The sequence below is a fragment of the Pseudozyma flocculosa genome (assembly GCF_000417875.1).
Source record: "Pseudozyma flocculosa PF-1 unplaced genomic scaffold scaffold00019, whole genome shotgun sequence".
Taxonomy (NCBI): Eukaryota; Fungi; Basidiomycota; class Ustilaginomycetes; order Ustilaginales; family Ustilaginaceae; genus Pseudozyma; species Pseudozyma flocculosa.
In genome coordinates, this window is record NW_006920887.1 from 63,959 (window position 1) to 89,645 (window position 25,687).

At 65.5% G+C, this 25,687-nt stretch overlaps 14 protein-coding genes across 14 annotated transcripts in view; 2 read left to right on the top strand and 12 right to left on the bottom strand.

Annotated features, from left to right (window-relative positions):
- Positions 1 to 750: 750 nt before the first annotated feature.
- PFL1_05296 (uncharacterized protein) lies at positions 751 to 1,767 on the bottom strand (the record flags this gene model as incomplete). The annotated part of the gene is made up of 2 exons (XM_007882829.1): positions 751 to 1,501; positions 1,622 to 1,767. 2 exons carry the CDS (start codon positions 1,765 to 1,767, stop codon positions 751 to 753), a joined length of 897 nt encoding a protein of 298 aa, XP_007881020.1.
- Positions 1,768 to 2,946: 1,179 nt separating this feature from the next.
- Positions 2,947 to 3,354, bottom strand: PFL1_05297 (uncharacterized protein; the record flags this gene model as incomplete). The annotated part of the gene is made up of 1 exon (XM_007882830.1): positions 2,947 to 3,354. The coding sequence occupies one exon, from the start codon at positions 3,352 to 3,354 to the stop codon at positions 2,947 to 2,949; it is 408 nt and encodes a 135-aa protein (XP_007881021.1).
- An 823-nt stretch (positions 3,355 to 4,177) lies between these two features.
- On the bottom strand, positions 4,178 to 4,966 carry PFL1_05298 (uncharacterized protein; the record flags this gene model as incomplete). The annotated part of the gene is made up of 1 exon (XM_007882831.1): positions 4,178 to 4,966. One exon carries the CDS (start codon positions 4,964 to 4,966, stop codon positions 4,178 to 4,180), a length of 789 nt encoding a protein of 262 aa, XP_007881022.1.
- Positions 4,967 to 5,421: 455 nt separating this feature from the next.
- Positions 5,422 to 6,168, bottom strand: PFL1_05299 (uncharacterized protein; the record flags this gene model as incomplete). The annotated part of the gene is made up of 1 exon (XM_007882832.1): positions 5,422 to 6,168. The coding sequence occupies one exon, from the start codon at positions 6,166 to 6,168 to the stop codon at positions 5,422 to 5,424; it is 747 nt and encodes a 248-aa protein (XP_007881023.1).
- An 865-nt stretch (positions 6,169 to 7,033) lies between these two features.
- PFL1_05300 (uncharacterized protein) lies at positions 7,034 to 7,702 on the bottom strand (the record flags this gene model as incomplete). The annotated part of the gene is made up of 2 exons (XM_007882833.1): positions 7,034 to 7,103; positions 7,215 to 7,702. The coding sequence occupies 2 exons, from the start codon at positions 7,700 to 7,702 to the stop codon at positions 7,034 to 7,036; spliced, it is 558 nt and encodes a 185-aa protein (XP_007881024.1).
- A 647-nt stretch (positions 7,703 to 8,349) lies between these two features.
- Positions 8,350 to 9,156, bottom strand: PFL1_05301 (uncharacterized protein; the record flags this gene model as incomplete). The annotated part of the gene is made up of 1 exon (XM_007882834.1): positions 8,350 to 9,156. One exon carries the CDS (start codon positions 9,154 to 9,156, stop codon positions 8,350 to 8,352), a length of 807 nt encoding a protein of 268 aa, XP_007881025.1.
- Positions 9,157 to 9,649: 493 nt separating this feature from the next.
- Positions 9,650 to 10,424, bottom strand: PFL1_05302 (uncharacterized protein; the record flags this gene model as incomplete). Its single annotated transcript, XM_007882835.1, has 2 exons — positions 9,650 to 9,988; positions 10,122 to 10,424. The coding sequence occupies 2 exons, from the start codon at positions 10,422 to 10,424 to the stop codon at positions 9,650 to 9,652; spliced, it is 642 nt and encodes a 213-aa protein (XP_007881026.1).
- A 1,164-nt stretch (positions 10,425 to 11,588) lies between these two features.
- PFL1_05303 (uncharacterized protein) lies at positions 11,589 to 12,478 on the bottom strand (the record flags this gene model as incomplete). The annotated part of the gene is made up of 2 exons (XM_007882836.1): positions 11,589 to 12,248; positions 12,347 to 12,478. The coding sequence occupies 2 exons, from the start codon at positions 12,476 to 12,478 to the stop codon at positions 11,589 to 11,591; spliced, it is 792 nt and encodes a 263-aa protein (XP_007881027.1).
- A 706-nt stretch (positions 12,479 to 13,184) lies between these two features.
- Positions 13,185 to 13,961, bottom strand: PFL1_05304 (uncharacterized protein; the record flags this gene model as incomplete). The annotated part of the gene is made up of 1 exon (XM_007882837.1): positions 13,185 to 13,961. The coding sequence occupies one exon, from the start codon at positions 13,959 to 13,961 to the stop codon at positions 13,185 to 13,187; it is 777 nt and encodes a 258-aa protein (XP_007881028.1).
- Positions 13,962 to 14,683: 722 nt separating this feature from the next.
- Positions 14,684 to 15,403, bottom strand: PFL1_05305 (uncharacterized protein; the record flags this gene model as incomplete). Its single annotated transcript, XM_007882838.1, has 1 exon — positions 14,684 to 15,403. One exon carries the CDS (start codon positions 15,401 to 15,403, stop codon positions 14,684 to 14,686), a length of 720 nt encoding a protein of 239 aa, XP_007881029.1.
- A 946-nt stretch (positions 15,404 to 16,349) lies between these two features.
- Positions 16,350 to 17,074, bottom strand: PFL1_05306 (uncharacterized protein; the record flags this gene model as incomplete). The annotated part of the gene is made up of 2 exons (XM_007882839.1): positions 16,350 to 16,629; positions 16,683 to 17,074. 2 exons carry the CDS (start codon positions 17,072 to 17,074, stop codon positions 16,350 to 16,352), a joined length of 672 nt encoding a protein of 223 aa, XP_007881030.1.
- Positions 17,075 to 17,643: 569 nt separating this feature from the next.
- On the bottom strand, positions 17,644 to 20,616 carry PFL1_05307 (uncharacterized protein; the record flags this gene model as incomplete). The annotated part of the gene is made up of 1 exon (XM_007882840.1): positions 17,644 to 20,616. The coding sequence occupies one exon, from the start codon at positions 20,614 to 20,616 to the stop codon at positions 17,644 to 17,646; it is 2,973 nt and encodes a 990-aa protein (XP_007881031.1).
- Positions 20,617 to 21,290: 674 nt separating this feature from the next.
- Positions 21,291 to 23,001, top strand: PFL1_05308 (uncharacterized protein; the record flags this gene model as incomplete). The annotated part of the gene is made up of 5 exons (XM_007882841.1): positions 21,291 to 21,329; positions 21,471 to 21,699; positions 21,871 to 22,276; positions 22,387 to 22,729; positions 22,834 to 23,001. 5 exons carry the CDS (start codon positions 21,291 to 21,293, stop codon positions 22,999 to 23,001), a joined length of 1,185 nt encoding a protein of 394 aa, XP_007881032.1.
- A 1,335-nt stretch (positions 23,002 to 24,336) lies between these two features.
- The window catches only part of PFL1_06935 (uncharacterized protein), a gene marked incomplete at both ends in the record, with an annotated part of 5,564 nt that continues 4,213 nt past the window's right edge, over positions 24,337 to 25,687 (top strand). The window contains 2 exons of the mRNA XM_007882986.1: positions 24,337 to 24,636; positions 24,756 to 25,651. Coding sequence (XP_007881177.1) covers positions 24,337 to 24,636; positions 24,756 to 25,651 — 1,196 coding nt within the window. The remainder of the gene's footprint in view (positions 24,637 to 24,755; positions 25,652 to 25,687) is intronic.

The following is a 25,687-nucleotide window of genomic DNA, read 5'->3' on the forward strand; positions in this document are numbered from 1 at the left end:
GGAGCGAGCCAGCAGGCGTCCGCATGGCCAGAGCGGTGCAGAACTGGATCCTCGAGACAGTATCGCCCTATGAGAGCGGATCGGACGCTGTTCTGCCTCGCTTGAATCGAGCAAGGCAAGGCAGGAGCATCGAGGTCAGACGTCATCGCCACGAGCGACGGGACGAGGGGCGAGAGGGGGTTTCCGTGTCGAGCGGAGCGTCTGGTGATCCAACGCAAAGCGATGCCCGAGCGACCAGCCTCACCGGCCGGGCCTGATGAGGGTCCGCCTCTCTCGAAGGCTGTCAGACGGTGCCGGTGCCGGGGCCGGTGCGGGCGACATCGCCTTCGGAGCTCCTGCCTGCTGTCTGTCGCCCTCCTTTGACCGCCAGCTCGAGCATGCCATGGATGCCAGCCCCTCACCGCTGCTGGCTGCTCGTCTCTGTGCCTCTGCAATCGATACGCAGGTCCACGGTGCCCAACCTCCGACGGCCGCCACTCTGCCGCAGAGACCCAGGTTGGCACGACGTTGGTGCTTTCCACATCGCCCGCTCAATGACAGAACGGGGCTCATGCAGCCACACAGCAAGGAAGCTAGACGGGAAGAGGGGCACGAACAGCCCAGAACTTGGAAGCGGGAGAGGGGGACCGAACGGCTCAGATTGTCTAGACCGTCTTCCGCGCAGAGCGAGGAGGAGAGAGCTGCCCTGCCGCCCGTGGCCGATGAGTCTCGGCCTTTGCTAGAACGGGGCACCTTGTCGCACGCCACGCCTCAAAGAGCGCTGTCGTCAGGAGAGAGGCGAGACTGAGGGCGCGGGTCCGGCCCGAGAGCGCCGCTTGACGCCTTGAACGTGAACGGCGTGCGCCCGCTGCTGACCCGCGGGTCAGAGACCACCTCTGCCTCTCGACGGCGGTCGTGACTTGCGAGGGGCGCACCAGATCGGCCGGCAGCCTCACTGCCGTGCTTGGGCTGCGCGCCGGTACCATTAGAGCTGCTGCTGCTGCTGTTGGCGCGGCCGCCGCCGTTGACGTTGTATGCGGGCTCGTCCGGGTTCTGCTTGCGCTTCTTGTGCGTGGCGACCGCCTCATCGGTCACCGCGGGGCCGGGGGCGATGCTGTCGAGGCGCAGGATGGTCCTGACCGACCTCTGCTGCGTCGTGCCTCGGACGTGCACGTTGACGAGAAAGACTTCGAGCGCATACGAGGGGCTGCCAGCTCGAATGGCCGTGTCGATGCGGATCTGGATGCCGACGTCGCCGTAGAGCGAGGCCTGCATGGTATCGAGGCAGGCGGCGAGGCTGGGCTGCTTCTCGACGGGGCCGCCCGGGCGCTGCAGGGTGCACTGCACGTCGTCGTCGATGCCGACGGCCTGCCACGAGTAACCCCGCTGGCGCTGGGCGTCTTCGTCCCGGAAGCCGACGTGCAGCACTTCGCCGAGCTTGCGGCGGACGTTGTCCATGGTCGGGACGGGCAGGCCGAGGCTGACGGTCATGTGCTCGGCGGCGTGGCAGAGGCTGGGCTTGCTGTGGAGCGTCCAGCGAGCACGGCCGTCCTTGGCGGTGCAGACCGGTTACTCGATGATGGCGTCCGGGACGACGAGCGTGGGGCTACGCGTGCCGTCTGGGAACTTGATGGCCACGTACTCGCCGCTCAGGTGGGCCGTTCCGGGGTGGGCGTGGACGACGCGCATCGTCTCGATGTCGAGCCTGCTCTGGCGACCCAGAACCGCGGCCGGCGTCGCGCGGATCTCGCCATTCTCGTAGGCGATGTACTGGTCCCTCGACGCCATGGCGATGCGCGGGCGGGCGGGGGGCTGGCTAAGTGTGTGACTGCCTGGCTGACGGCCTCGTCGCTCGGAACGATTGAGCCGTCCAAATACGGCGACGGATCGATGTTGCCTTGACGAAGAGCGGCGATCGTACGAGGAGGAGTGAGGGAAAGGAAAGACGAGGGAGAGGTCGTATGCAGGCAGCAAGGGATGGTGGTGGTGGTGGAAAGAAGGCAGGCGGCCACGCGCATACAGCCCTGCCCACCTTTCGTTTTTCGGTGGGGCGCGGGCGTCGCGTCGGGGCAGGCGCAGGTCTTGGGGCAGGCGTGCAGGCAGGCTTCTTCCCGCCCGCGCCTCTGCGCTGTGCCCGCCCGTCTATCTTTGAGCCGTTGAGCCTGGTGCTGGATCACGACACTGCCTGGCTGTCGTTAGCTTCGACTTGGCGCTACTACCCGAGATGCTGGTGGTGGCAGGAAAGGCGAGGTGCGCATGTCCGCCTACCTCTTCACAGCTCGCCAGGTGTCAGCCCTGGCCTGCTTTGAGATGCAGACGCAGATGCCCGTCATTCTCCTGCCAGCGATCGCACAGCGACGAGGCGGCGGGTCGTTCGGCGTAGGTGCCGAGGCTCTGCCATGCTCTCAGCTCCACCTGCAATCGCATCGACATCGAGCCCGGTCGGATGAAGGAGGAGGCCTCGGTCTTTGCTCTTGAACGGCGGCCCAAGCTCCGGTCCAAGCAGCGTGCAAAGGGGCAAAGCTCGAGCCGATCCTCGTCCCCTTGCCTCTAGAGGCTATTCCGCCGCATGGATGGGCGGCTGGGGCAGCGAATAGGTGACGTCGGCCGTCAGAGGCCGCAGAATCTCAGCAGGGGAACAAGAGAAGACGGCGGCGGGACACGATGCTTCGATTTCTGGACACGGACGACCATCTGGCAGTTGCTGGCCCGACAAGGAGAGAGATACTGGCCGCGTCCACCGCGGCGACCTCGTTGCGAGGGCGATTCGCGTTGCGATTCGAGGTCGAGAGAGGGATCGATGCAAAGCGTCGGAACAAGGGCGATGTCGACATGAGTTTTTCTTGGTCGTTGCACAGCGCTGCTTGCAGCGAAGGCCGGCATGCGGTGCGAGCGTCGGGCGAAAACCGAGCTGCTTGAGCCGCCGATGCCGCTGGTCGGGAAGCGCAGGTCGAAGTCCGACGGGAGCTACCTCACGGAGCTGCACACCGAGGCCTGGTCGGGCTCCTTGTTGCTGCTCGCCTGAGCAACGGAAGCTTCGCTTCCAGACAGGCGTCCCTGTCTACGCAACAGGGCCATGAGCCGGGGGTCGGCAGCAGCGCCCGTCGAGACGTTGTCGAGGCGGAACACGGTGCGCGCCGACGACAGGCTCGTCAGCTCCCGTACGTGGACGTTGACGAGGCAGCTGTCTATCACGTGCGGTGCACAGTAACCGTGGCCCACCGGCAAGAGCCGGATCTTGATACCGACATCGCAGAGCAGCGAGGCTCCCGTCTCGTTCAGAAACCCGCTGAACCCGTCGAGCTTGACGATGCTGCCGTCCCCGCGCGTGACGGTGAAGGGCAGGTCGGCTTCGACCTTGGTGACCGACCACATGTATCCGTCGTGCTCCGCTTCGTCTGGAAGATCCTGTTATGAGCCTGGGATTCTGCTTCGGATCTCTTTCATGAGCTCGGTCGGGATGCCAAGGCTGATGGTGAGGTGGTCCGGCTTGGCGGTAGGTCGGTTCTTGCCGTCAGGGGTCCAGCCGGGGCTGAGGCCTGGAGCGCGGTTCGCGACCGCCCCGATGCTCGTCTGGCACGCACGATCCTGCGCTCGCTACTCCAGTCCTATGCTTTGCCTCTCGGCCGAGGCCGCCGTCATACCACCACGGAGCTGGCGGCAGCACCGCTTCGACTGCAGGGGAGAGCGAGAGCCGGACCCGCGCATTCCAACGAGCGGGGTGCGAAGGACGGCGCACGAGCACAGGCAGTAGTGGCTATGCCGAGGAATGGGGCGGAAGTGGCGTCGATGCCAGCCGCATGCATGCTTTTTCAGGCACTAGCAGGCTCGAAGACAGGGTCTCAGTGGAGATGGGAGAAGCTCGGTGGGTTGATGGATGGACGGGGTCTCGGGCGTCGGGAGGGCGCGCCTCGTGGCGACGAGCTGGGGCTGGCGGCATTCGGGGACGACGCTCTTGGACGATCGCTTGGTCTGCCCCAAGACGCTCCAAGGACTTGCTCTTGCTCGCCCCGTGATGCCCGGTGGGTCGTTCGGGCTTGTCTCGCGGTGTCAAGGGAACGAATCTTGGCGTGTGCGACGGGACCCGTCGCCGGGGATCTTGCCGTACCTCGAGGTTAAGGGCGGTGAAGAGGCGAATCGGAAAGAGGAGGATGTGCCTCGACCCATAGATTGCCGAAGCGCCCCGCTAGGCCTGGGTTTAGTGCTTTTCTCCGGCACAGCTGCGTCGGAAGGCGCACGAGAGCATGTCGCTCAGGGACGGCACTTGAGCGGCGTAGGCGGCGAGCATCGGCTCCAGCTCGGGGCTTGCATGGCCGCCCGTATCGACGTTGTCGACGCGATGGATGGTGCGCGGCGACGAGAGGGGCGTGTGGTCTCGGACATGGACGTTGATGAGCCTCATCTCGAGCTGGAAGAGGCCCGGTTCGTCCTCCATGGGAGCCAGCGACATGCCGACGCCGACGTCGCCGAGAATCGAGCTCTTGGCCGTTTGCATGAAGTCCTCGACGTCGGCGCCCTCGAACCTTTTGCCTCCCGGGACGGCTGCAGTAAAGGCAAGGCGTCGAGGCGCCTCAACGGCGAACCAAATGCGCTCGCCGACCACGACCCTCTTGGCGGGTATCACGAATGTAGCAAAGAGCTTCTTGTAGACGGCGTCCATGACGGACGTGCGAACGCCGATCGAGATTGTGTGCGCGACGCCCTTGCCGCACTGCCTCGGCAGGTCGTCACGGGCCCATTTGGGCTCGCCCGACGTCGCCGGCGTCCATTCGACGACGACGTCCGAGAACGGGACGACAGCGCTCTGTGTGCCGTCGGGGTACCGCACGAGTACGGTTTTGGGACGGGCGTCGGCGAAGCGCAGCCTGTCCTCGCTTTTGTCCACGGGGCGGATGACGAAGTCGATGTTGATCATGCTGTCGGGTGTGAGCATGGCGGCCGGCTTGAAGCGGACGTCGCCATCGGCGTCGAAGCAGGCGTAGCTCATGGCGTGGGGGAGGCGGTCGAGCCGGCTTCGGAAAGGGGTATATGCGGGGTCAGGAAAGGACGAGAGGGGTTTGGGGCCAACAGACAGAAAAGGGAGAGGTCGAGCGTGGCGGATAGTGGAGGAGAGAAGAGAACAGGAGGGGAGATCAGGGAGACGAGGCCGTGGCGATGGTGGTGGCTGTGGTGGTGGCGCGGAGGTGGGCCTGGCCTGGCCTGCCTTGGCCCGCCTCTCTTTATTCCCTTCTCGCGCCTGCTGGCTGGCGTGGAGCGGCCCTGGCCTGGCTCGAGCGTCTGGCGCCGACTCTCGCCTGCCTGCCTGACTCTGGGCTTCCGGTCCTCAGGCGGCCATCTCGAGCTGGCGCACACGCATGGCTTGGCTTGGCTAGGCCAGCAGCCGCACCAGCAGACGATCTCGGCTCTGCTCCTGCTCCTTCGCCGCAACAGGGCGCCCGCATCCTAGGTCGACTCCTGCTTGCCCGTCTTTGGGCGCTTCTCGCTCTTCTCGTCGTCGCAAGGCCTCTTCCCGCTTTCACACGGCCTCTTCTCGCTGTCATAAGGCCTCGTCTGCCCGTCCTCTTGCTTCTCTTGCGGCAGCTGTCGGCCCTTGGTCTGGCCGGCCGCCTTTTGCGGTTCGCGCTTGTCCTTCTTGGTCGATCCACGCCGCCTGCTGCCCAGGCGAGTACGCTTCGTCGCCGCCTCGGTCGGCGGATCGACGTCGTCGACCGGGGGCTTGAAGAAGCCGGCCGACATCTCGACACGGGGCCAGCGGTCCCACAGACCCTGGCAGACCTGCTTGGCCGTGACGATGAGCCCGAGGTGGCCACGCGCAGCCCGCTCGTCAAACGACAGGCTGATGTCGACGTCGAAATTGTAGCGCCTGCAGCCCTTGACGTCTTCCATCATGCCCTCGATGCCCTCGACGCGGTGCATGGGCTCGCCCTCGAGCCAGATGGCGAAGCCGTCGCCGTGCGTCTCGGCCAGGAACCAAGTGAAGCCGCCGTGCTCGTGGACCGCGTCGACGGCGTAGGTAAAGTGCCGCCCGTACCTCGATTCCAGCTCCGCGATCGTCCTCGAGTCGATGCCGATGCGGAACAGCACCGACGTGTTCCGGGCGCGTAGCCTCGTCAGCTGCGGCGCCGTCTCCCAGTGTGTCCTTGCGACGACGGGCGGTGTGCGCTGGATGACGGCGTCCATCGAGGCCATCATATCGCCCGGCCTCTGCGGATGCGGCGTCACGACGAGGGTGCGCAACGTCTTTTGGTGGGTTCGATGCGGTCCCTTGGACTTGCGGGAGGGCGGAGTGGACTGCTCGATGGCGTGCTTGTGGTCGCGTCGGACGGTTGCTTCGACCAGAGTGGCAGATGAGGATGTGTAGTCTGTGCCGTGGCTCTCGAGGGACCAACGCATGTCGGTCGAGATAGCCCGGTGTAGACAGGCGAGGGGGAGGTGAGGCACAGCGGGTGGTGCGCAAGCCGCACTATTTGGGAGAGGGGCCGGGGATGGTGGTGGCGGGAGCATGGGAAGACGGGGCGAGACATCGCGCTCTCGCGCCTCTCAAAAGATCCCCAGCGCGTTCTGCAGGCTGTTCGCGTGCCTCCTCGTCGTCGTCTTCTGCTTCTTCCCACTGCAAGAACTTCTACGCCTGCGCCGTCGAGCGAGCAAGCAAGCACAAAGGACCATGCATGACGTTTGCGATTCAAAGGCGGGCGCGGGCGCTTACGCCCCGGCACTGACGCGCTCCTCCAGTCCTCTGCCGCCGCCTCTTTAGGTCCGTACCGGTGCTGCGTGGTTCGCAGCGGCCAAAGCGCCAAACGCCCACCAGAAGCCGGCCTGCCGTCCATCCTTGCTTCGGCCGAGAAGAGCCCATCGCGACGACTTCATTTGACCAACGCGACGCCCCGACGCGAGTTGACGCAATCTGGGGCGCAGGAGGAAAAAAAGGAAAGCGGGGCAAGGGAGGGTGGCGAGGTGAGATCCGCCATTCCGAGGGCTGCTGCTGGTGGAGTAGACGTCGCCGGACCACTTACGGGCCATCGTTTCCACGGCGGCGTCCTTCGTCCGTCGTGCTTCAGACGGTGCGAGGAGCCGACTGGAAGGAGATGCCGCGCATGTGGACGCCGACGACGTCGACGGCGAGGCTGGCCACCCCACGGCCATCGATGGGAGCGCAGATGCTGAGGCAAACCTCGCACATGCCGGGTCCGCCAAGCTGGTGCAGAAAGCGCTCCAAGTCGGGAACCACGACTGACCTGCCATTGTCGGTGTTGATTGTGAAGCCGGGGTTGTGCCATGTGCCAGCCACAAGCCAGGAGTGGTCTGCCTGCTGGACGCTGGCGTTGGTGAGGTCCAGCGTGGCGTTTTGCGCCTCGACCCCGTTCCTGGTGCAGTCAAGGAGCGGTTGCAGAATCGACGTGGGAAGGCCAAGGCACAGGGCGCTGTCCTGGTCGTTCCTGCTGCAGTGCCAAGGCAGGCACTCGTATGACGGAGACGAGACCGGCACAAACTCGACCACGGCTCCCGCGACGAACACGAGACCGCTCGGAGGGGCGATCGGGTACTGAACGCTGAGGTGAACGACTCTGTCGGAGTCGGTCTCGGCCTGCAGATCCGGTTCGGTCTGGGCCTTGAGCTCGATGTGATGTCCGCGAAGAGCTTCCGGAGTGACAAACATGGCGGGCGCCAGGCGGTAGATGTCGCCGTCGATGTTCATGGCAGAGTCGTGAGGGACAGAAGTCATGGTGGTCGCTGCTCCTGGTCTCCGAGGGTGAGGAGGTTTGGCGCTTGGGTGTCGAAGAGTATACGAGGGCAAGAGGAGCAGAGAGGACGGTGTTTTCTGACTGTGGTGGCGGGATGGAGGTGAAGGAGGGGAGGCAAGCGAGTTTGGGTGTCGCCAGGCCGCCTTTTCTACCCCTTCGCCGCGTGCGGGGTGGAGGGCCTCGCCCGCAGCCAAAGTCGCGCGCTCCAAGCTGCCTGTCCTCGCCGCCGCCCGCGCCCAGCAGGAGCCGCTTCCAGATTCGTTCCTCAGCCGACTGCGCAGCTGGACGACTCGTCCGAGGCCATGGCGCAGGATGTCCCCTCCCTCTCGTTAGGTAACAGCGACTGGACCGAGACAGGCAGCATCGTCCCGGAGCGTACCTCACAACGGCCCGTCTGGCAACACGACCGGCGTCTTTGCAACGAGCACAGACGCTCTCGTAGTGACCTGGCGCTCCGATGATCGATCGAGTGATCAAGGCGTCATGTTGGAGTTGCTGATCCTACTCAAGGTTCAGACACGCGTGGACGTAGATCACTCGACTCCAGTTCGAGATGCCGACACAGCGGGCTAGAGGTCTCGATGCTCGAGACGCTGCGAGGCTTGAAGAGGCCAGAAGAGCCACACGGCTAGGCGGGCGTGCTCGGGTCGCTCTTGGCCGTCTCGGAAGCGTGGCCCGCAGCGCTGCTGCCCATGACGGCATCCTCGTCGGTCCCTTCCAGCTCGCGCTTGCGCTTGTCGATCCTGCGCAGCAGCTCATGGTCGCGCCTGGTTCTCGAAGCGACAATGTCAAAATCGAGGATGTGACGGTTGGACGAGGCGTCAGAGAGGCCCTGGACGTGGACGTTCTTGAACTCGAGCTGGAGGGTGCACTTGGCCTCCTCCTTGGCCGCCCTTTTGACGGTCATCTCGACGCCGACGTCGCACAGCAGCGACGACCTGGCGCTGTCGAGGAACCCGAGGAGGTCCGTCTGCTTCTCGATCTCGCCGTCGCGGCCGATGTAGGTGTAGGGAGGGCTGTCCTTGAGGCCGACCATGTACCACGCGTGGCCGTTGTGCAAGTCGCCGGCGCCATCGGTGCGCACAAGCTCCTGGCCGTGTGCAATGTCGCCCTGAATCCCGTGCCATATCAGGTCGTCGACGCCGTCGGGCAGGCCGAGGCTCACGACCGTGTCTTTGCGGCCGTGGAGGCTGCGGGAAAACGAGTAGAGCGTCCAGCGGGCGATGCCGCCAGAGGCGCACGGCGGGTACTCGAGCACCGCGTCGGCGATGACGAGCGTGTGGCTCGACGTCCCGTCCGGGTATATGAGCAGCACCGACGACTCGAGCTCGTTTTCCTCGCAGACCGAGACCTCGAACTCGCTCTCGTCGCTGAGGGCGCCCATCGAAGTGATGCGGATGTCGCCGTGCTCAAAGGTGACGTACTGATCGTCCATCTGGGCGCGAGCAGGCTGGAGCTTGGATCGCGCGGTGTACGCGGTGGGAAGGTGGTGGTCGGGAAGAGAAACGTTCTCGGCGGCAGCGTGGATGCGAAGGGCAGGGCGAGACGCATGCACCGCGCGCCTCGCCCCTGACCAACGCCTCGGAACGCGACCGGTGCATCCAAACCCCCCTGCCGCAACGTCCCTACCTGCCGGCTGAAATGCTGCATGGCGATCGCCCCGCATCCCGCGCACATCTGCTAGATCCCGGCCTCTTCGCCTTCCTGTGGATCCACACGAGCTGGCAAACGACGAAGGAAGACACGCAAACGCCAGAAGCGGATTGGATTCGACGCCCTTGCTGAGTCGCGATAGCGGTCTCGGTGCCCACACCGTACTGGATGTGGGTCAGGATACGAAGCAGCAGGTGGGCTCCCGTCGAGCCTTTGGACTGTCTCGCCGCCACGTCCGTGTATCTTGCCGCGCGGAGTGGGCTGTCTAGCATCTCTCATGCCCTGTCCATGTCGACCTTCTCGCGCGCCTCGTCCGGAGTCAGACCGTGCTGCTGGAGCGCAGCCAGCAGTCTGTTGCTGACCACCTTGCTCGGAGCCGGAGCCTCGGCACGCTTGACGGTGCGGGGCGCCGAGGTACCGGCCAGATCGCGCAGATGCACGCTGACCATCTCGACGACCATGTGCTTGACGGCTCCATCGACATGGTCAAGCTCCACGCCGACGCGCAGACCGACGTCGCAGAGCACCGCATGTCGAAGTGTCTGGACGACACGTTCGAGGTCCGGCCTTGCGCTGATGCTGCCGTCCTCGAGCGCGACCGTATAATCCGAGGCCTTGCGCAGAGCCGACGACGAACCACGACCGGTCGCCGTCCTCCTGGCCCTCGTCCTCGATCCCGACCTTGCCGTATCGTTTTAGAGCTTGGCGGAGAGCGGCAGTGAGCCACTTCCAAAGCTCAGTCCGTACGCCGACGCACAGGCCGTCGCAGCAAGGATCCTGATCGCAAATGAACGGCAGGTCCCCGCGCGTCCAGGCCGCCGTTTCCGAGTCGCCGGGGACGAAGTCGACAAGCACGTCGGTCAGGAAGAAGACGTCGCTTTGCGTGCCGTCCGGGTACACCACGGCCGCTTCGAGGTGGTCGCGGACTTTCTTGCTCCTGAGGACCCGTACCGTGTGGTCTGAAGTGGCCTTGGCCTTGAGGTAGGCCGAGGGCAACAGCCTGACGGTCTCGCCGTCGGAGCTGAAGGTGGCGTACTGAGTCAAAGACATCCTCGCGAGTGATCTGGAGGGAAGGGAGAGGTCGAGCTGAAGCTGGCAGAGGAGCTGTGGAAAGCAAGAAGGATGCGGCGAGGCGGTGGATCGGGTGAGGAAGCTTAACGAGGTGGTGGGCGTGAAGGCAGAAGGGATGAGGATTTGGCGATGAAGGGCATCGCAGGCCGCCTCTTTATACCTTTTGCCGCCCGTTGGGTGGCGTCCAACCTCTGCGCTTTTCACCCTTTGACGCCACCTCCGCCCGCCCATGCCAAAGAAGCTGCGCTGAAAGAGACTGCTCAATCGACGGCGCCGCGTAAAAGGAGGGTCAATCGAGCAGTCACTTCCGCTTCCGCCTCTCTACGGCCGATCCCGACGCGGAAGGTACAAGAGCGGTGTTGCCTCCGTCCCGCGCCGGTTGGAGCAGCACTTTGAAAGGGACCGCCCAAGGTGGCGGGCCGCTCGATTGCCTCAATGGAGATCGACCAAGGTCGAAGGGCCGCTTCCGCTTCCGCTCGGCCGCCGCAGAGAGCTACCTCTTGACTCGGACGGAGGCGGAGCGAGGAGCGCAGCTGGACGGCTCTTGTTCCGCATCACGAGGCCAGAATCAGCAGAGAGGCGGAAAGGCATGGCGTGAGAACCCTAGAATGCTTGGGTCGCTGAGCCGAAGCGCAGAGCCTCCGCCTCGACGAGATGGTGGAAGAGGAAGCACGGCATGAACGACCAGGCGCCTTTTTCCCAGGTCTAGCGATGGTGCCGGACGAGACGGATCGCGCCTGTCCGTTCCGCACCGAGCCGCCGCCGAAGACGCCAGCACACCTCGACAATGACACGGGCGGCGTCAAAAATTCATTGCGGCGGGTAGCGCTCAAAGGTGAGCGAAAGGGAGGCAGGCGCGAGAGACTTTCGTCTTCTTGCGCAGTCAAGCCGCATGCCGGATGGTGACGTCGGGAGAGGAGTCGGGCGGGCCTGTTTGTCCGGATCATCGTGCGTGGTTCGGCGGGGAAGAGACGTGCGCTGCCTTGTCGGAGCTGGCGAGGCGGCATGCATCTGAGCGTTGGGCCGGAACTGCGGGGCCGAGGGAACGACGGAGAAGAGGGTCGCCGCTGACTCGTGCGGTCTAGCGAGTCCATTGAAGGCCTCACTGGACGCGGACGGGAGCCAGACGATGCTGCTGTGCATCTAGCGCGAGGTCGACCCGAAGGCGTTGCCTGGAGCCTCTTGCTTGACGGCCTTGGCGCTGGAACGGCCATCGCGCTTGCCGTCGGTCGGAGCATCGCGCTTGCTGCCTCCACCGGTGTTGGTCGAGTGGCGCAGCGTGCCGCCAGTCAGGTGGATACCGCGATCCGCGAGCTTCTTGACGAGAGCCTCGTTGACCGCGCCGTCGGTGGCGACAGTCTCGACGGCTACGACGGTGCGAGGAGGGGACAGCTCGGTAAGGTCTCGGACATGAAGATTGACGATCGTCACCTCGAGACGCGTGTCCTGCAGCAAGCCGAACAGTCTCGGAGGGCCCAGGAATACGACGTCGATCTTGAGGCCGACGTCGCACAGCACCGAGCTCTTGACCTTCTTGAGAAACGCTTGGAAGCTGTCCATCTTGGTGATGTTGCCCTGCTTGAGGGTCAGCGTAAAGGCCGTCGCGGGGAGCGTCTGGGCGAAGAACCACGAGTAGTTGCCGTACAGCTGGCCTTTTCCAGTGACGTTGACGAGCGGATCGGCATTGATCTTGGCCACTATACCACTCATGACCTTGGAGGGCAGGCCCACGCACAGGGTGCTGCGCGCAGCCGCGTCGCAGAAGCGCGGCATGTCGTTGCGAGACCAGCCGGCAGGGTTCGCCTCAGCGGGCGTGTAGTCGACGATGCCGCGACCGACGACAAAAACGGTGCTGACAATACCGCCCGGAAGCGTTAGGTAGCACGCTGACGTCGCTCCACTGAGCCCGTAGAGGGCTTGGGCTCGCGGAGCTTGATTGACGTGCTGTTGACATTTTCGGGCGTGATGACCGCGTTCGAAGTGAAGCGGACCTCGCCTTCGTTGGTGAAGCTGGCGAAGGTGTTGGTCGACATGCTGTCGGAATCGAAGTGAAAGGGATGATGTGGAAGCTCGGAAAGGAGGACAGCCGTCGGAGGGCGCGAGCTGCTCTTATGTATGCTCGCGAGCAGGGAGAGCCCAGCAGATCCTCTGGTGCGGAGGGCACAGCTTCTCTGCGCTCCTGAACCAAGCGTCTGCTCGGCCGTCTGATGGGCGGGTCTGCCTGACTTCGCGCTGAGGCTGCGCCGATAGCGTTGTCGTCGCCTGCGCTGCCGAACTTGCTGCGCCCGTCCTTCACTCCCATCATGAGGGGGGAAGAGCCGCAAGGCAGGGCGGCGCCGCTCCACAGCCGATCATACAGCGCGCGGACCTCATCTGGTGCCTAACGGCGCCCCGAAGCGGCGTGGTGGCAGCCGAGGTGTCCGGAAAAAGGGATGAGGAACCTCACGGCCGGCAGCGGCAGCCTCGACGGCACTCGACCGGCTCCTCGCTCGCACCTGAGCTCGCTCTGCACCAATGCGTTCAGAAACGGCTTCTGCCCGCGATTTGAAGGTGTTGGCACCGCAGAGACCGCCGAGGGTCTGCGAGGCGGTGGTCGCGGCCCTCGGCCGGTGAGGCGCAAAGAAGGCATCGAACCCGACCCCAGTCTAAGCATCGCGAGGCATGTGCGTTCCTCGGGCGAAGGCAACGACCGCAGGATCCCCGGCCAGACGTCGAGGGGCCTGTCGGCCAGGGCGCCGGTCACTGCTGCGGCCTGTCGAGATGCTGCTGTCGGGGGCTGATGCCCGCGTCCACCGCCACGTCTCCGCGTCTGGACTTGTTGACCCTGTCAAGCAGATCCGGGTCGGGACGGAGGTGCGAGGCAACGCCGTCAAGCTGGAAGATGTGGCGCGGTGTCGAGACATCGGAGAGGCCGTGGACGTGGACGTTGCAGAGGCCATGCACGGGGCGGAAGCTGACAAGGTCGCCTTCGTCTGCCATGCGCTCAAGCCTGAGGGTGACGCCGACGTCGCACTTGAGAGACGAGCCGACCTCGTCGAGAAAGGCGGGCAGGTGCGTGCGGCTGTGGACCGAGGAGTCCGGATCGACGTAGGTGAAGACCATGTCGTCCTCGACCTCGATCGCGTGCCAGGAGTAGGCGCTGTCCTCTGGATCCTCGTAACGGAGCTGGATCCTGCCGGCCATCATGGCCTTGAACTGAAAAACTCGGCAGATCTCGAGAGGCAGACCGAGGCTGAGCACCGTCGCGTTGCGGTCCCGACTGGCGAGGGCTGCCGTAACCGACCGAGATGGCGACCAGCGCAAGGTGCCGGACGAGACGCAGGCTGGATGCTCGATGACCGCATCTGCAAGGACGGTGACGGCGCTGGTGGTGCCGTCGGGGTAGCGGACTGCAACATCGACGTGATCGAGGTCGTCCGGGCGCAGCTCGACTGCAAAGTCGGTGCCTGGGCGAAGGACGCCCTGCTCCATGATGCAGATGCGGCCGTGCTCGTAGGTGACGTACGGCCCGCCCATCTTGAGTGACAACGTAGCGGATGGACTCGGCGGTGAGGAGCAGGCGTGCAGCAGCGCGTGATGTCAAAGGTCGATGGGCAGCCGCCCGAAGTGGTGGTGGTGGTGGTCGAGAGAGAAGCCGCTCCTCAAGCGCGCGCTGGACGTCAGCGCAAAAAGGCTGCAGCCCGCCTGTCGAATTGAGCGAGGCGGGCCAGGCGCGAGCGGCTCCTTGGCCTCACTGCGCCCTCTTGACGCTCCTCGATCGCGCTGCTTGTCGTCACGAGACACATACACGCACGCACGCAACGGAGTTTCTCCACGCTCAAATTTGCTTCGAAACTTTACCACGGCGCAGGCAGAACGAGCTGTCACATGCCAAGGAACACGGTGGAAGACCTTCTGTGCCTGGCTGAGCACGAAGTGCAGAGGAAGAGCTCGACAGCAGGGACGCGACATGCAGAGCCCGACGCCGTGCTAAAGAGCTTTGTGCTCAACGTAGAAGGAGGACTTGGCGCCTGCTCTTCTTCAACGATGAGACTCGCTACTTCCGCCTCCTGACGCCGTTCGAAGTCTCAGACGGAGCCATGGTGCCCTTCGCCTCGTAGAGGACATGCCCGGGTCGAAAGCAAGATTTGAGGTCTGGGGCGATCGAGAGAAGGCTAGACCGCTCTTGGCTGGATCGCGCTCAGGCGGCGAGGACGTTGGCTTCAGCGGTGCATGTATGCCCTCGTGAGCCCACAGATTCAGCTGCGTCGATGCGGCTTGATCTTCTCCAGCAGAGCTTTGCTGGCCTCCTTGCGTGTAGGGGACTGCTGAATGAGATTGAGAGTGAGAGGGGCCGAAGTTGTCGTGAGGTCCCAGACGTGGACGCAGCTAATATTGAAGTCGAGTTCGCTCCAGCTACCCGCGGCGTCTTGGTGAACGCGGACGATGGCGGCGATGTCGCAGACCAAAGAGCTCCTGATCTCTTCCTGCCAGGTGCAGTGGTACTTGATGCGGCGGATGCTCCCGTTACTTTTCCTCAAGGTGAACCCGTTGATGCACTCCGCGTCGGCGGTGAGCCAGGAGAAGCCGTTGTGCTTCTTGCTCTGGTCGACCAAATCACAGGCCGGATATTTGTTGAGGACGGCGAGTCGAAGGTTCATTACGATGTGACCCATGATGTCGTCGGGAACGCCGATGCAGAGAGTCTCGCCGGTCATGCACAGAGACGGAACGCCTTCGCGGAAACCGTCGTCAAGCCGATCGGGATTGTAGTCGACCACCACTCCCGACAGAAAGGCAAAGGTGCTCTCCGCACCGTCCGGATACTGCCACACGGCCTCGAGGATGTATCTGCTCGAATCATCGTGCCTCACTCGCAGGCCGACATCTTGATAGTTCTCGGTGGTGATGTAAGCCTGGGAGGAGAGGCGGATCGACTTGCCATCGTTGCTGAGCTTGGTGTAAGCGGTGGACGCCATCGTGGATCAGCTTTGTGGCCAGAGGTGCGTGCGGTCGTCGGGTAGTGTAGCGCAGTTGTGGCTCGCGAGCTGTGAGGTGATGTGGCGAAGCAAGAACGGGGCGACGATGTCGTTGAACGGGTGACGTATGGTGAGGTACAAGGAGTGGGATGGAGGGCGAATGTCAAGAGGCGTAATCGGAGGATAGGCGAGGCTGGCGTGGAGATCAGGCGTGAAGGAGAAGAGGGAGGAGGGTTGTCAGCTCGCCCTCTTTATACCTTCGTCCCTCACCGACTGCCCCGGACCGTCTACGCCACGGGAGGCGGAGGAGCAACAGAGGAGCGGCAAAAGTCGAGGGCCGCTTCCGCTTCCGCTCCCTGCTTGGCGTCGGCGGAAAGAGGATCCGCTCGACGGCATGCAACGGCGATTGGACAGTTCAGCCCTTCGCCGGAAGGAGGTGGTGAACGGATCAGATCGATTCGGGAGTGAGGGCGATGGGGAGGGCCGAGCGGATCGCTTGGCTTCGATGCGAGGCGACAAAGTCAAAAGGTATCGGACGAATCGTGGATGCGGAAAGGAGCTACACGGAGGACGGGAGCGGAGAGAGTCGCATGGTCGGCCCCGTCGAGAGTCGCGCAAGCAAAGGACCTCGCTCCGCCGCATCGCATCATCGTGTGGCTTCTCCGCTTGTCCTGCAAAGGCGTACGGCGACGACGTGGGTGAATCTCCGGACACGACAGGGTAGGACTATCTTGTGGCGCGAGCAGCGAGGCGCATGTTGCAGGTGCTGATTGGCGCCGCGATGCTGTTGACGACTTGGGCTCCGACAAAAAGGCGGACACCGTTTCATTTTTCCGAGCCAGCGCCAGAGTGTCGACGAGGCTGTGCTAAGCGCCTCCGGGGCCGGCGCAGGACCAGCCGGGGTCTTCTGGCGAGCGACGAGGGCGAACTCGAGTCGAGGCGGCTGTCAGGCCTCCTCTTTCTTGACGCGCTGGTCCAGAGGGCTCTCCTTGGAGTGCAGTCCGCGCTCCTCGAGCTTCTTGAGGAAGCCCAAGTCGACGTCCGTGTTGCTGGCGACGTTGTCGAGGCGCATGACGGTGCGACGAGACGCCTTGTCGGTGAGGTCCTTGACGTGGACGTTGACGACGGTCGCATACAGCTCGCCCTGGGGGTGCTTCTTATTGACCGTGGTGCTGAACTTGAACCCCACGTCGCAGAGCACGGAGCTCTTGGCTTCCTGCATGAAGCTCTCCAGGTCCGGCATCGTCGCGGTCGATCCGGGGCGTAGTTGATGGTGAACTCGGTCTGAGGGCTCGTCTTGGCCTCGAACCACTTGTAGCCTTCGTGCTCAGAGCCGCAGTCCGACGCGAGGATGTTCTTGAACTTGGCGCGCATATCGGTCGTGATTGCGGCAGGCACACCCACAATGAGCGTGTGCTGGTTGTAAGAGCAATAGCGAGGCAGATGGTCGGGAACGCATCGCATCGATGCCGTATACGCGGGCTTGAACTCGATGATGACGTCCGAAATTGCCCAGATGCCGCTCAGCGTACCGTCTGGGTACTTGACCAGAAAGGCCTCGCGATTGAGGGTGGGAGGATCGCCCTCATCGAGCTGACGGGCAGGCTGCATGCTGTAAGGACCACAGGATCCGATGACACCCAAGGGCGTGACGCGGGCGCCTCCGTTCATGTCGAATTGGAAATATTGGGTCATCCACTCAAACGGGCGATGGATAGGCGGACAGCCGAGTCGGTAGTGCGAGGGATGGCGGCGGAGCTGTCGAGCGTTTGGTGAGAGTCACAGGGCGGCGCGATGAGATGGAGCTGAGCCGAAGAAAGAAGAGGGGGTGGTGGTCGAGAGGCAAGAAGCGACGAACCGGGCTGGCTGGCCTTCATCTGTCTGGAGAGGGCTGAGGCAGCACAGGCACCAGCTGTCGCTGATCTCGTCCATCTTCTCAGGTCAGTCGGTCCGCGCCAAAGAGAACGCCAAACGTGACTCCTGCCGTGCCGTTCTGGCTTGGCCTCCTGCCCTTTGTGGCCAGACTGTGCTCGTTCGCGGAGCGGCGCTGAGCGGTTGAGAGGCCGCGTCAGTCTCTTTCCACCGCGCCCTATCTCTGCATGGTGCCGCGTCAGGCACGGTTGGTCGCAAGAAAATGAAGTCGGTGGTGCTGGCCAGCCCCGGCCGGCTGCGCAGGAACTCGCCAGAGGTCCAGCGTGCTCCCTGCGAAAGCCCGTGAGCTTCTGCTTCTGCTTGCTGGGCTATGCGGCCCGCTCGTCATCGCCGCCGGCAAACCTGGTCCGCACCTGTCCGGCCACCTCGTCCTCGCTCGGCGCCCCGACCTGGCCCGCGTGGTCTCCGAGCGCCCCGAGAAACTCGCGATACCGCAGGAGCACCTTCTGTACGACAATCTCGACGAGCCCGCGCTTGACCTCGTCGTCCTCGATCCAGAGGCGGGCCTTGTCGCCCTTTTCCTCGGCCACGCTCTCGATGCACGTCGTGAGCGCCTGCAGCGTGCCCTCGACCTTTTCCCGGGCGGCGGCGGCCGCCGCCGCCGCCCTGTGCGTATCGACGTAGACGCGCAGCGGCAGCACGATGGCGTCCGACCACAGCTGCGCCACGGCGTCGATCGTGGAGCGCAGCTGCGCCTCGAGGTTCGCATTCACCCGCGGATCGTCGCGCGCCCCAGCGGCACCGTGCGCCGGTCCGACGTCGGACGAAGGGTAGAGCAGCCGGCCCGTGCTGCTCCACAGCGAGTTGATGGCGCCCGTCAGGCTCGAGAGGTCGACGATGCTCCTCGACGCGGCCATCGTCGCTGCCGCCTGCGCCTCCTCCTCTTCCTCCTTGGTGGCTGCTGCGGCGGTGGCGGTAGCGGCCGCGGTGGCAACGGCCGTCGTCGAAGATGCACCGTGGCCGCCCTGCTGCTGCTGCGAGGCCAGGTCGACGCTGACGACGACCTCGCGCAGGATCTCGTAGTGCCGGATGCAGAAGAGCCAGCCGTCCTCGCGGTCCACGCCGCCCCTGCGCCGCTTGACGAGCAGATCGCTGCCCCGCTCGACGGCCTTGCGGCAGCTCTCGACGCCCTCGGTGGCCAGCTCGCGGAACGCCTTGGGCGCAATCAGGCCCTGCAGCTGGTCCAGCAGGTCGACGAGCGCCACGACGGGCGGGTAGTACGACGAGCGCGACCCCTCGACGAGCTGGAACAGGCGCAGCTCGCTGCCGTCCCTGCCTGCGCGGGACGCAGACGTGGACCCGGTGGCCTCGGACGATGCCATGGCGGCGGCGGCGTCGAGCAGGCCTGCGCCGCTCTTGCCGCGCTGGTGCTGGCTGGTGCGCTGCACTGCGAGGGACGAAGAGTTGCGCGCCCGCGACTTGATCGCGTGGATCGCCTCTGGAAAGTCGAGGTGGCCCCGGTCCTCCTTGGGTGCAAAAGTGCCGATCTCGCCAGAGATGGCCGCCTGCGCGCGAAAGATGAGGCGGATCTGGGTCTCGTGCAGCAGCGAGTGGGCCAGCACCGATGTAGCGGCCAGCGGCGACTGGTCCGAGGTCTGGTCGGGCGTCGTGCGGTGGTCCAGGAAGACGCGGCAGACCCGGGCCAGGGCTCCGACCCGCGTCTCCTTGAGGATGCGCGGACGCAGGCGGTTCTGCAGCGCATCGACGAAGCTCTGGAGGTAGGCCTTGAGCTGAGGCTCGGCATCGAGGGGGGCGGCGGCGGCGGCCAGCGGAGTCGCCTTGCGTCCAGCCGGCGCGATGAAGAAGCCGCGGTACGCCTCGATCTCGCGGTCGACCAGCCAGCGGATCGCGGACAGACCGTCGGCGCTGAGTCTCTCTAGGCTCTTACCAGCGGCGTCGGCTCCAGCAGCGGCGTCGTTCGCTGTCGCTGCTGCTGCGGCTGCAGCCGCCTCGATGCCGGCGATCACCGAGCCGACCAGCTTGGTCAGGATGGGCCTCCGCGCCGCGAACCACGCACTTCTGCACTCGTCGAGCAGCGACTCAAACTCTGGCGCGTTGCTCGGCGGGCTGTCCGCCTTGCTGTCGCCCCCATCCGCGGCCGGGTCCGTCGGGTCGACGGCTGCGGGGTACGCCCTCCGCTCGAGCTCGTGGATGAGCGGACGGAGCTTGGTGATGAGCGGCGACTGGCTCGGATAGAGGGCGTCGACCAGATCGTCGGGCAGCGGGGATGCTTCGCCTGCCGCCCCCTGCGTCTCCCTCTCCTTGCCCTTGCCCTTGCCCTTGTCCTTGTCCTTGTCCCTGGCGGTCCTGGCATCCTCGACGCCCTTGACCCGCGCTGCGAGGTCGTCGCCCGCCTCGCGCATTCCGCGGCAGACTGCGAGTTTGGCGAGGGTGGCGCCTCGGGTGACGCACTGGGCGTAGCGCATGCGGTAGAGGGCGGCGTCACGGTAGGCGCTGGCGGGCTGCTGCTGGAGAAAGACGAGGGCCATCTCGAGCTGGTCGAGGAGGTCGAGAAACTCCTGCGAGTGGACGACAGACGGGTCGGGCGAGCTGAGGAGGGCGGTGGCGTAGGGGAGGAGGGTGAAGAACGAGAGGCGCGAGACGATGTCGTCGGAGAGGACGTCGAGGTGCAGCTGCGAGTCGAGGAGCGCCTGTGCCTCGTCGCGGAGGTCGCGCGAAGAGTCTTCGACAAAGGCTGAGCCGGCGCGCAGCTCGGACACGTTGACCTGGCACGACTCGAGCTGGCTCAGCAGCGAGCGCACCGAGGCGGTCGAGGCAGCCACGTCGGCGAGCGCCCGCTGGTGCGAAGTCTGCGTGGCCGACGTGATCGAGGCGCTGAGCGAAGTGAACCACGCCAAAAAGTCCTGCGCAGAGGCCAGGGGGGCGGCAGGGTCAGGCAGAGCGATGGCGCCGGACGATGTCGTTGTGGCTGCTGCTGCTCCTGCTCCTGCTCCTGTTGTCGTCGATGTGGCTGTGCTGGTCGACGCCGGCTGCTCATCCGAAGCTGTCGGGAGTCGCTCCGATGGTCCCGGCTTAACCGCCTCGCCCTTGAGCGTGACCCCCGTGGCCAACGCGGGTGGTCCGTCGGGAGGATCCCGATGGGTAGGTGGATGGGCGGCGAGCGACACCTTGTACTCTGCAGAGTTGCGGTGCAGCCAGTCGGCCAGGCGATTGACCGAGGTGCGCTGCGGCCCAGAGAGGGGCGCCTTTGCATTGCTCCACTGGTCGAGCTGCAGCGGCGGCGCCCTCGGCGAAGGCCGATGTTGCTGGTACGACGCCATCGCGGAGCCAGCCAGTCGGGCCCCTTACTCCCCTCGACAGACACAGATGCGATGGGAGTGTCGGCGCAGTGGGTTTGGTGGTGGTGCTGCTGCGAGGCGAGAGAGGATGTGATGGCGGGTCGTGAGGGTAGGGCTGGGCAGGGCACGGAGGGTTAGGCCTCAGCGAGAAGAAATCGCAAAGGGCGGAGCGAGAGCCGAGCAACGCCGCGTGGCTCGGCGGCCCAGCGCGCACAGGCCAGGCCAAGCAGACGAGCCCGGGCCCAGGCAGCGTTTGGCCCGCCGATTTGGGGCTTGGGGCGAGCGAAGCCAGACGATCGTCCCCCGAGCCTCTGAGCGCGGGGCGGCGAGGCGGCGAGGCGGTGCGGGCGCTGAGGGCGAGCGGGGGCCGCCTGGCGGGGGGGATCTCCACTTTGGCCTCACCTCAACTCGACCATCCTCGCTCGCACCCATCCATCCACCCATTCAGCCTTCGTCTCGCATTGCACGCCGCGCACTCAGCACTGTCGAGCCAAAAACCGACCGGCACTGCATCATCCTCCATCGTCGCCGCATCGCCACCCCTTCGCATCCGCACGACGGCCGAGGAGCACTAGGCCGACGATCCCCTCACCCTCACCCTCCGACCACCGAACACCGACCACCGCTCCCGCACAGGCTACGAAACCACCGACACCATGGCCGATAGACCCGTCGTCGTCGACAACGGTACCGGCGTGAGTGGCAGGGCAGCGCATGGCAGCGTAGAAACCGGTATGGCCCTCATGGCGCAGACGAGAAGCGCGACGACTGACACGCTGTCCTTTCCCTCCTTGACCCTTGAATGACCCGCCACCGCCGCCGACACCGCCCCTCAGTTCGTCAAGGTCGGCTATGCGGGCTCCAACTTCCCCGAGTTCGTCTTTCCCTCGATCGTCGGCCGGCCGATCCTGCGTACCGAGGAGCGCGATGCCCTCTCGAGCAACACGGGAACGCAGATCAAGGACATCATGGTGGGCACCGAGGCCGAGGAGCTGCGCAACTACCTGCAGATCACCCAGCCCATGGAGCACGGCATCGTAAAGGACTTTGGCGACATGCGACATGGTGAGTGCGACGCCGGCCTGGCAGGGGCCCCGTGTCATCCCCGGACCCTCGTCGAAGCCCAGCAGCTGACCCGCGTCCCCTCCCTCCCTCGTCTCTTCGACCCCTCGTCCCCTCGTCGTCCTTGCGAACCCCGTCCTCTGGTCCCTTTCGCTGGCTCCGCTCGCTGGCCAGTCTGGAACTACACATTCGACGAGAAGCTGCGCATCGACCCGCAGGGGCGCAAGATCCTGCTCACCGAGCCCCCGATGAACCCCAAGCGCAACCGCGAGGAAATGTGCCAGATCATGTTCGAGGAGTACGGCTTCGACGGCGTCTACATTGCTATCCAGGCGGTGCTGACGCTCTACGCCCAGGGCCTCCAGACGGGCGTCGTCGTCGACTCGGGCGACGGCGTGACCCACGTGGTGCCCGTCTACGAGGGCTTTGCGCTGCCGCACCTCACCAAGCGTCTCGACGTGGCGGGCCGCGACGTGACGCGGTACCTGATCAAGCTGCTGCTGCTGCGCGGCTACGCCTTTAACCGCACCGCCGACTTTGAGACGGTGCGACAGATCAAGGAGAAGCTGTGCTACATGAGGTGAGCACGCGGCGGGGCAGTCCGGCCGGGCCCCAGAGTCGAGGCCGTATTGCGAGTGCGAGCTCGAGCTGACGAGCCTGGCCCCCCTTATGCTCCGGACCGCCTCGCAGCTATGACCTGGACCTGGACAAGAAGCTGTCCGAGGAGACGACGACGCTGGTCGAGTCGTACACGCTGCCCGACGGGCGGGTGATCAAGGTGGGCTCGGAGCGCTTCGAGGCGCCCGAGTGCATGTTCCAGCCGCACCTGGTCGACGTCGAGCAGCCGGGCGTGGCCGAGCTGCTGTTCAACACGATCCAGTCTGCGGCCGTCGACACGCGCTCCGAGCTGTACAAGCACATTGTGCTGAGCGGAGGCAGCTCCATGTACCCGGGCCTGCCCTCGAGGCTGGAAAAGGAGATGAAGCAGCTCTACCTCACCCGCGTGCTCAACGGCGACGGCTCGAGGTTGAAGGTGGGTCCCCCCGCGGAAGAGGTCCGGGCAGCCGCGCGCAAAGTGACACGTCGCTGAACACCTCGTGCATCCCCTCCTCTGGCCCCGCACCCCTCTCCCCGCAGAACTTCAAGATCCGGATCGAGGACCCGCCACGAAGGAAGCACATGGTGTTCCTGGGCGGCGCTGTGCTGGCCGACATTATGAAGAACCGCGACAGCTTCTGGATCTCGCGGGCCGAGTGGTACGAGCAGGGCAAGGAGTGCCTGGAGCGCCTCGGCCGACACGCCTGATGGCAGCGCCGTCAGCGAGGCGAAAGGGCCGAAGGGCGAAGGGAGCGACGAGGATGGAGGCCACCGTGTAGCTGGCTAGTCGGCACGAAGTAGAGACACAGAGGAGAATTGACGTGCCTGGGCCCCGCCAACATGGCCGGATCCACGACGTGTGCGGTCCGAGAATGGCGGAGCGACCGACTTTGTTGCCCTACCACCCGGAATCGCTTTTGAGGTCTATGAGTGACCGGTGGCGACCAGACGGAGCTTCGAGCGGCCCTCTGGAGCGGGTTCAGCGTGGGTCGAGGACGTGGGGCGGGGCAGCTGGCCCTGAAAGCCATGGCCTAGCCCGCGAAAAAGGCGAGCGAAAATCGGAGAAAATGCGAGCGAGCGAGGGAGCGAACGAGGGCGGGCGGGCGGCAGGGCGGGGCGCCGGCTGACAAGGGTCCCGGGCCACCCTGCCTGCTGGCTTCGCCTGGCTGGCCGGCTGCCTGATGTCGTCGATGGCTGGCGGCTGCTGCTGCTGCTGCTGCTGCATCCGAGGCCAGCGCGGGGGGGCCAGGTCCAGGTTCAGGTCCAGGTCCAGGCCCAAGCGGGCATGGGGATGGCCCGGAGAGACCGGCCCACTCGACGAGGCGGTGCCGCCGAGACGAGCTTCCCGACGAACCCTCATCGTCTTCATCACCACCGCCACCGCCACCGCCACCGCCATTGGCACCACCACCACCATCACCCACCACCCAGCACCCAGCACGCCACTCACCACGCTCGCTGGAGGTCACCACACCACGCCGCACACTGCCAGTGCTTTCACGCCCACCAACCTCAGCCCATCTTCCGTTCCGGCAAGCGTCGATACAGCTTCCGCCACCTTGCTTCGACGACGCCGCTACCGAGCGCATCCTTGGCTCAGCCGCGACTATCGAGTCAGCAGCAGCGCACAGACCGACCAAGCGTATCGATTGCCTGGACTCGCCGATCTCGCTGCGCTCAGCCTCGCGCTCACCGGCCAACACCCTGCTGGCACCGAGGCCACAGCCGGCAGGTCTGCAACTCGAAGCGCAACAGCCGGTCGCCACCCCGTCTCTCCAGACCGTCTGCCCTTGCTGTCTCTGCTGTGCACCCACACAGCTGACCCTCCTAGACTAGACAGCTCACCCAGGTAGCCCGCCCATCTCTGCACCGGTGCCGGAAACGCTCTGCCCGCCGCTGGGTACGGCGCAGCTCCTCGTAGTTCAGCCGTGCCGCTCCGGCTGCCTCGAGGCCGTCTGTCTGCCAACGCTGCCGATGCCAACTGCCACTGCCACTGCCACTGCCACTGCGACTGCGACTACCACCGCCACCGCAGCCGCCAAGATGCCCGCCGCCAACGGATCCTCGGGCTCCAGCTTCCTCTCGCCCAACCACCCCATCAACCTGCGCAAGCAGGCCGCCCCCAAGCTCGACTCGTCCTTCTCCGTCCGCTCCTACATCGGCGGCGCCAATGCGCTCCTCGAAAAGGCCCAGGCCGCGGATGCCCAGGGCCAGCTAGAGGTCGCCTTTGTCAACTACCTCAAGGCCGCCGGCGTCGCCTCGTTCATCTCCAAGCACGATGACTGGCCCAAGATCCAAAAAGGCCGCGGCCCCGTCTACCAGGCCTACAACGAGCTGATGCAGGTGAGACGGCCGTGGCGGCGGACCTGACCGAGATCGACGCTCTCGCGATGGCTGACAGCCTCTCTCCCCTCTCCGGCGTCCATGCTTGAACCACCTGCGCCCGTTGTTGGCACCTGCAGCAAGTGCCGGCTTTCATCGACCGCACCAAGAGGATCGAGGAGCAGCTGAGGATGCGCGAGGAAAAGAATGCGCTGCAACAGAGAGAGGCCCAGGCAAAGGAGCACGAGAACCGCGCCAAGGCCTCGGAGCGGGGCCAGCCTGGCAGCGGCGCATACGACGGCCAGCCCGCAGCCGAGGCCGGTGGCATGCCCACCGGGTCTCCGGCCCAGGATGGCGGCCTCAATGCCGCCGAGCGCGAGCAGGGCGGCGGGACCGATGCGCCCACCGCGGCGGGGACAGAGGTGCTGGGCTCGCGCCACGGCGCCCACACGCGGATGAGCGCATCGCTGGCGGAGCGGCTGCAGGCATTGAGGGGCGCCGGAGTCGACGGCGGCATCGGCGGCACCGGCAACGGCGCACCCGATGGCCGTGCGCGCTCCAGCTCGCTTTCGGATGGCAGCATCGGCGGCGCTAGTGTCGGCCAGCTCCCACGCACCGGCGACCTCGCCTCGCAGCTTGAGGCCCTCGCCGAGAGGGACGACCGCGGCAGCGACGACGAGCCAGAGCCTCCCGTTGCCAGGGACGGCTTCGCCTCGCCCACGCTGCCGCACGACGACAGCTTCTCGATGCATGCCGTCAGCAACGCCCTTCGCGGCCTCCAGTCCCACGACCGTGGGCAGCAGGCGCCGGCCGCCGATGGATCTGCCGCTCCAGACGGCGCACCGCACTTCCCGCACGTCCCGACTGCCTCCGAGTTCGAGAGCAGCTATCCTACGCTCGACGCCTTTGAGCGCGGAGCTGCCGGCGACCACACGCCGACGGCCAACGGAGCGGCGCCGCGACTGGCAGCGGAGCACCAGGGCGACGGCGACGATGATGCTGGCCACAGCATGTTTCCGGCCCGCCCGCGCACCCGGTGGGCAAGACGAAGCGCCGCTGCCGGAGCCGCCGG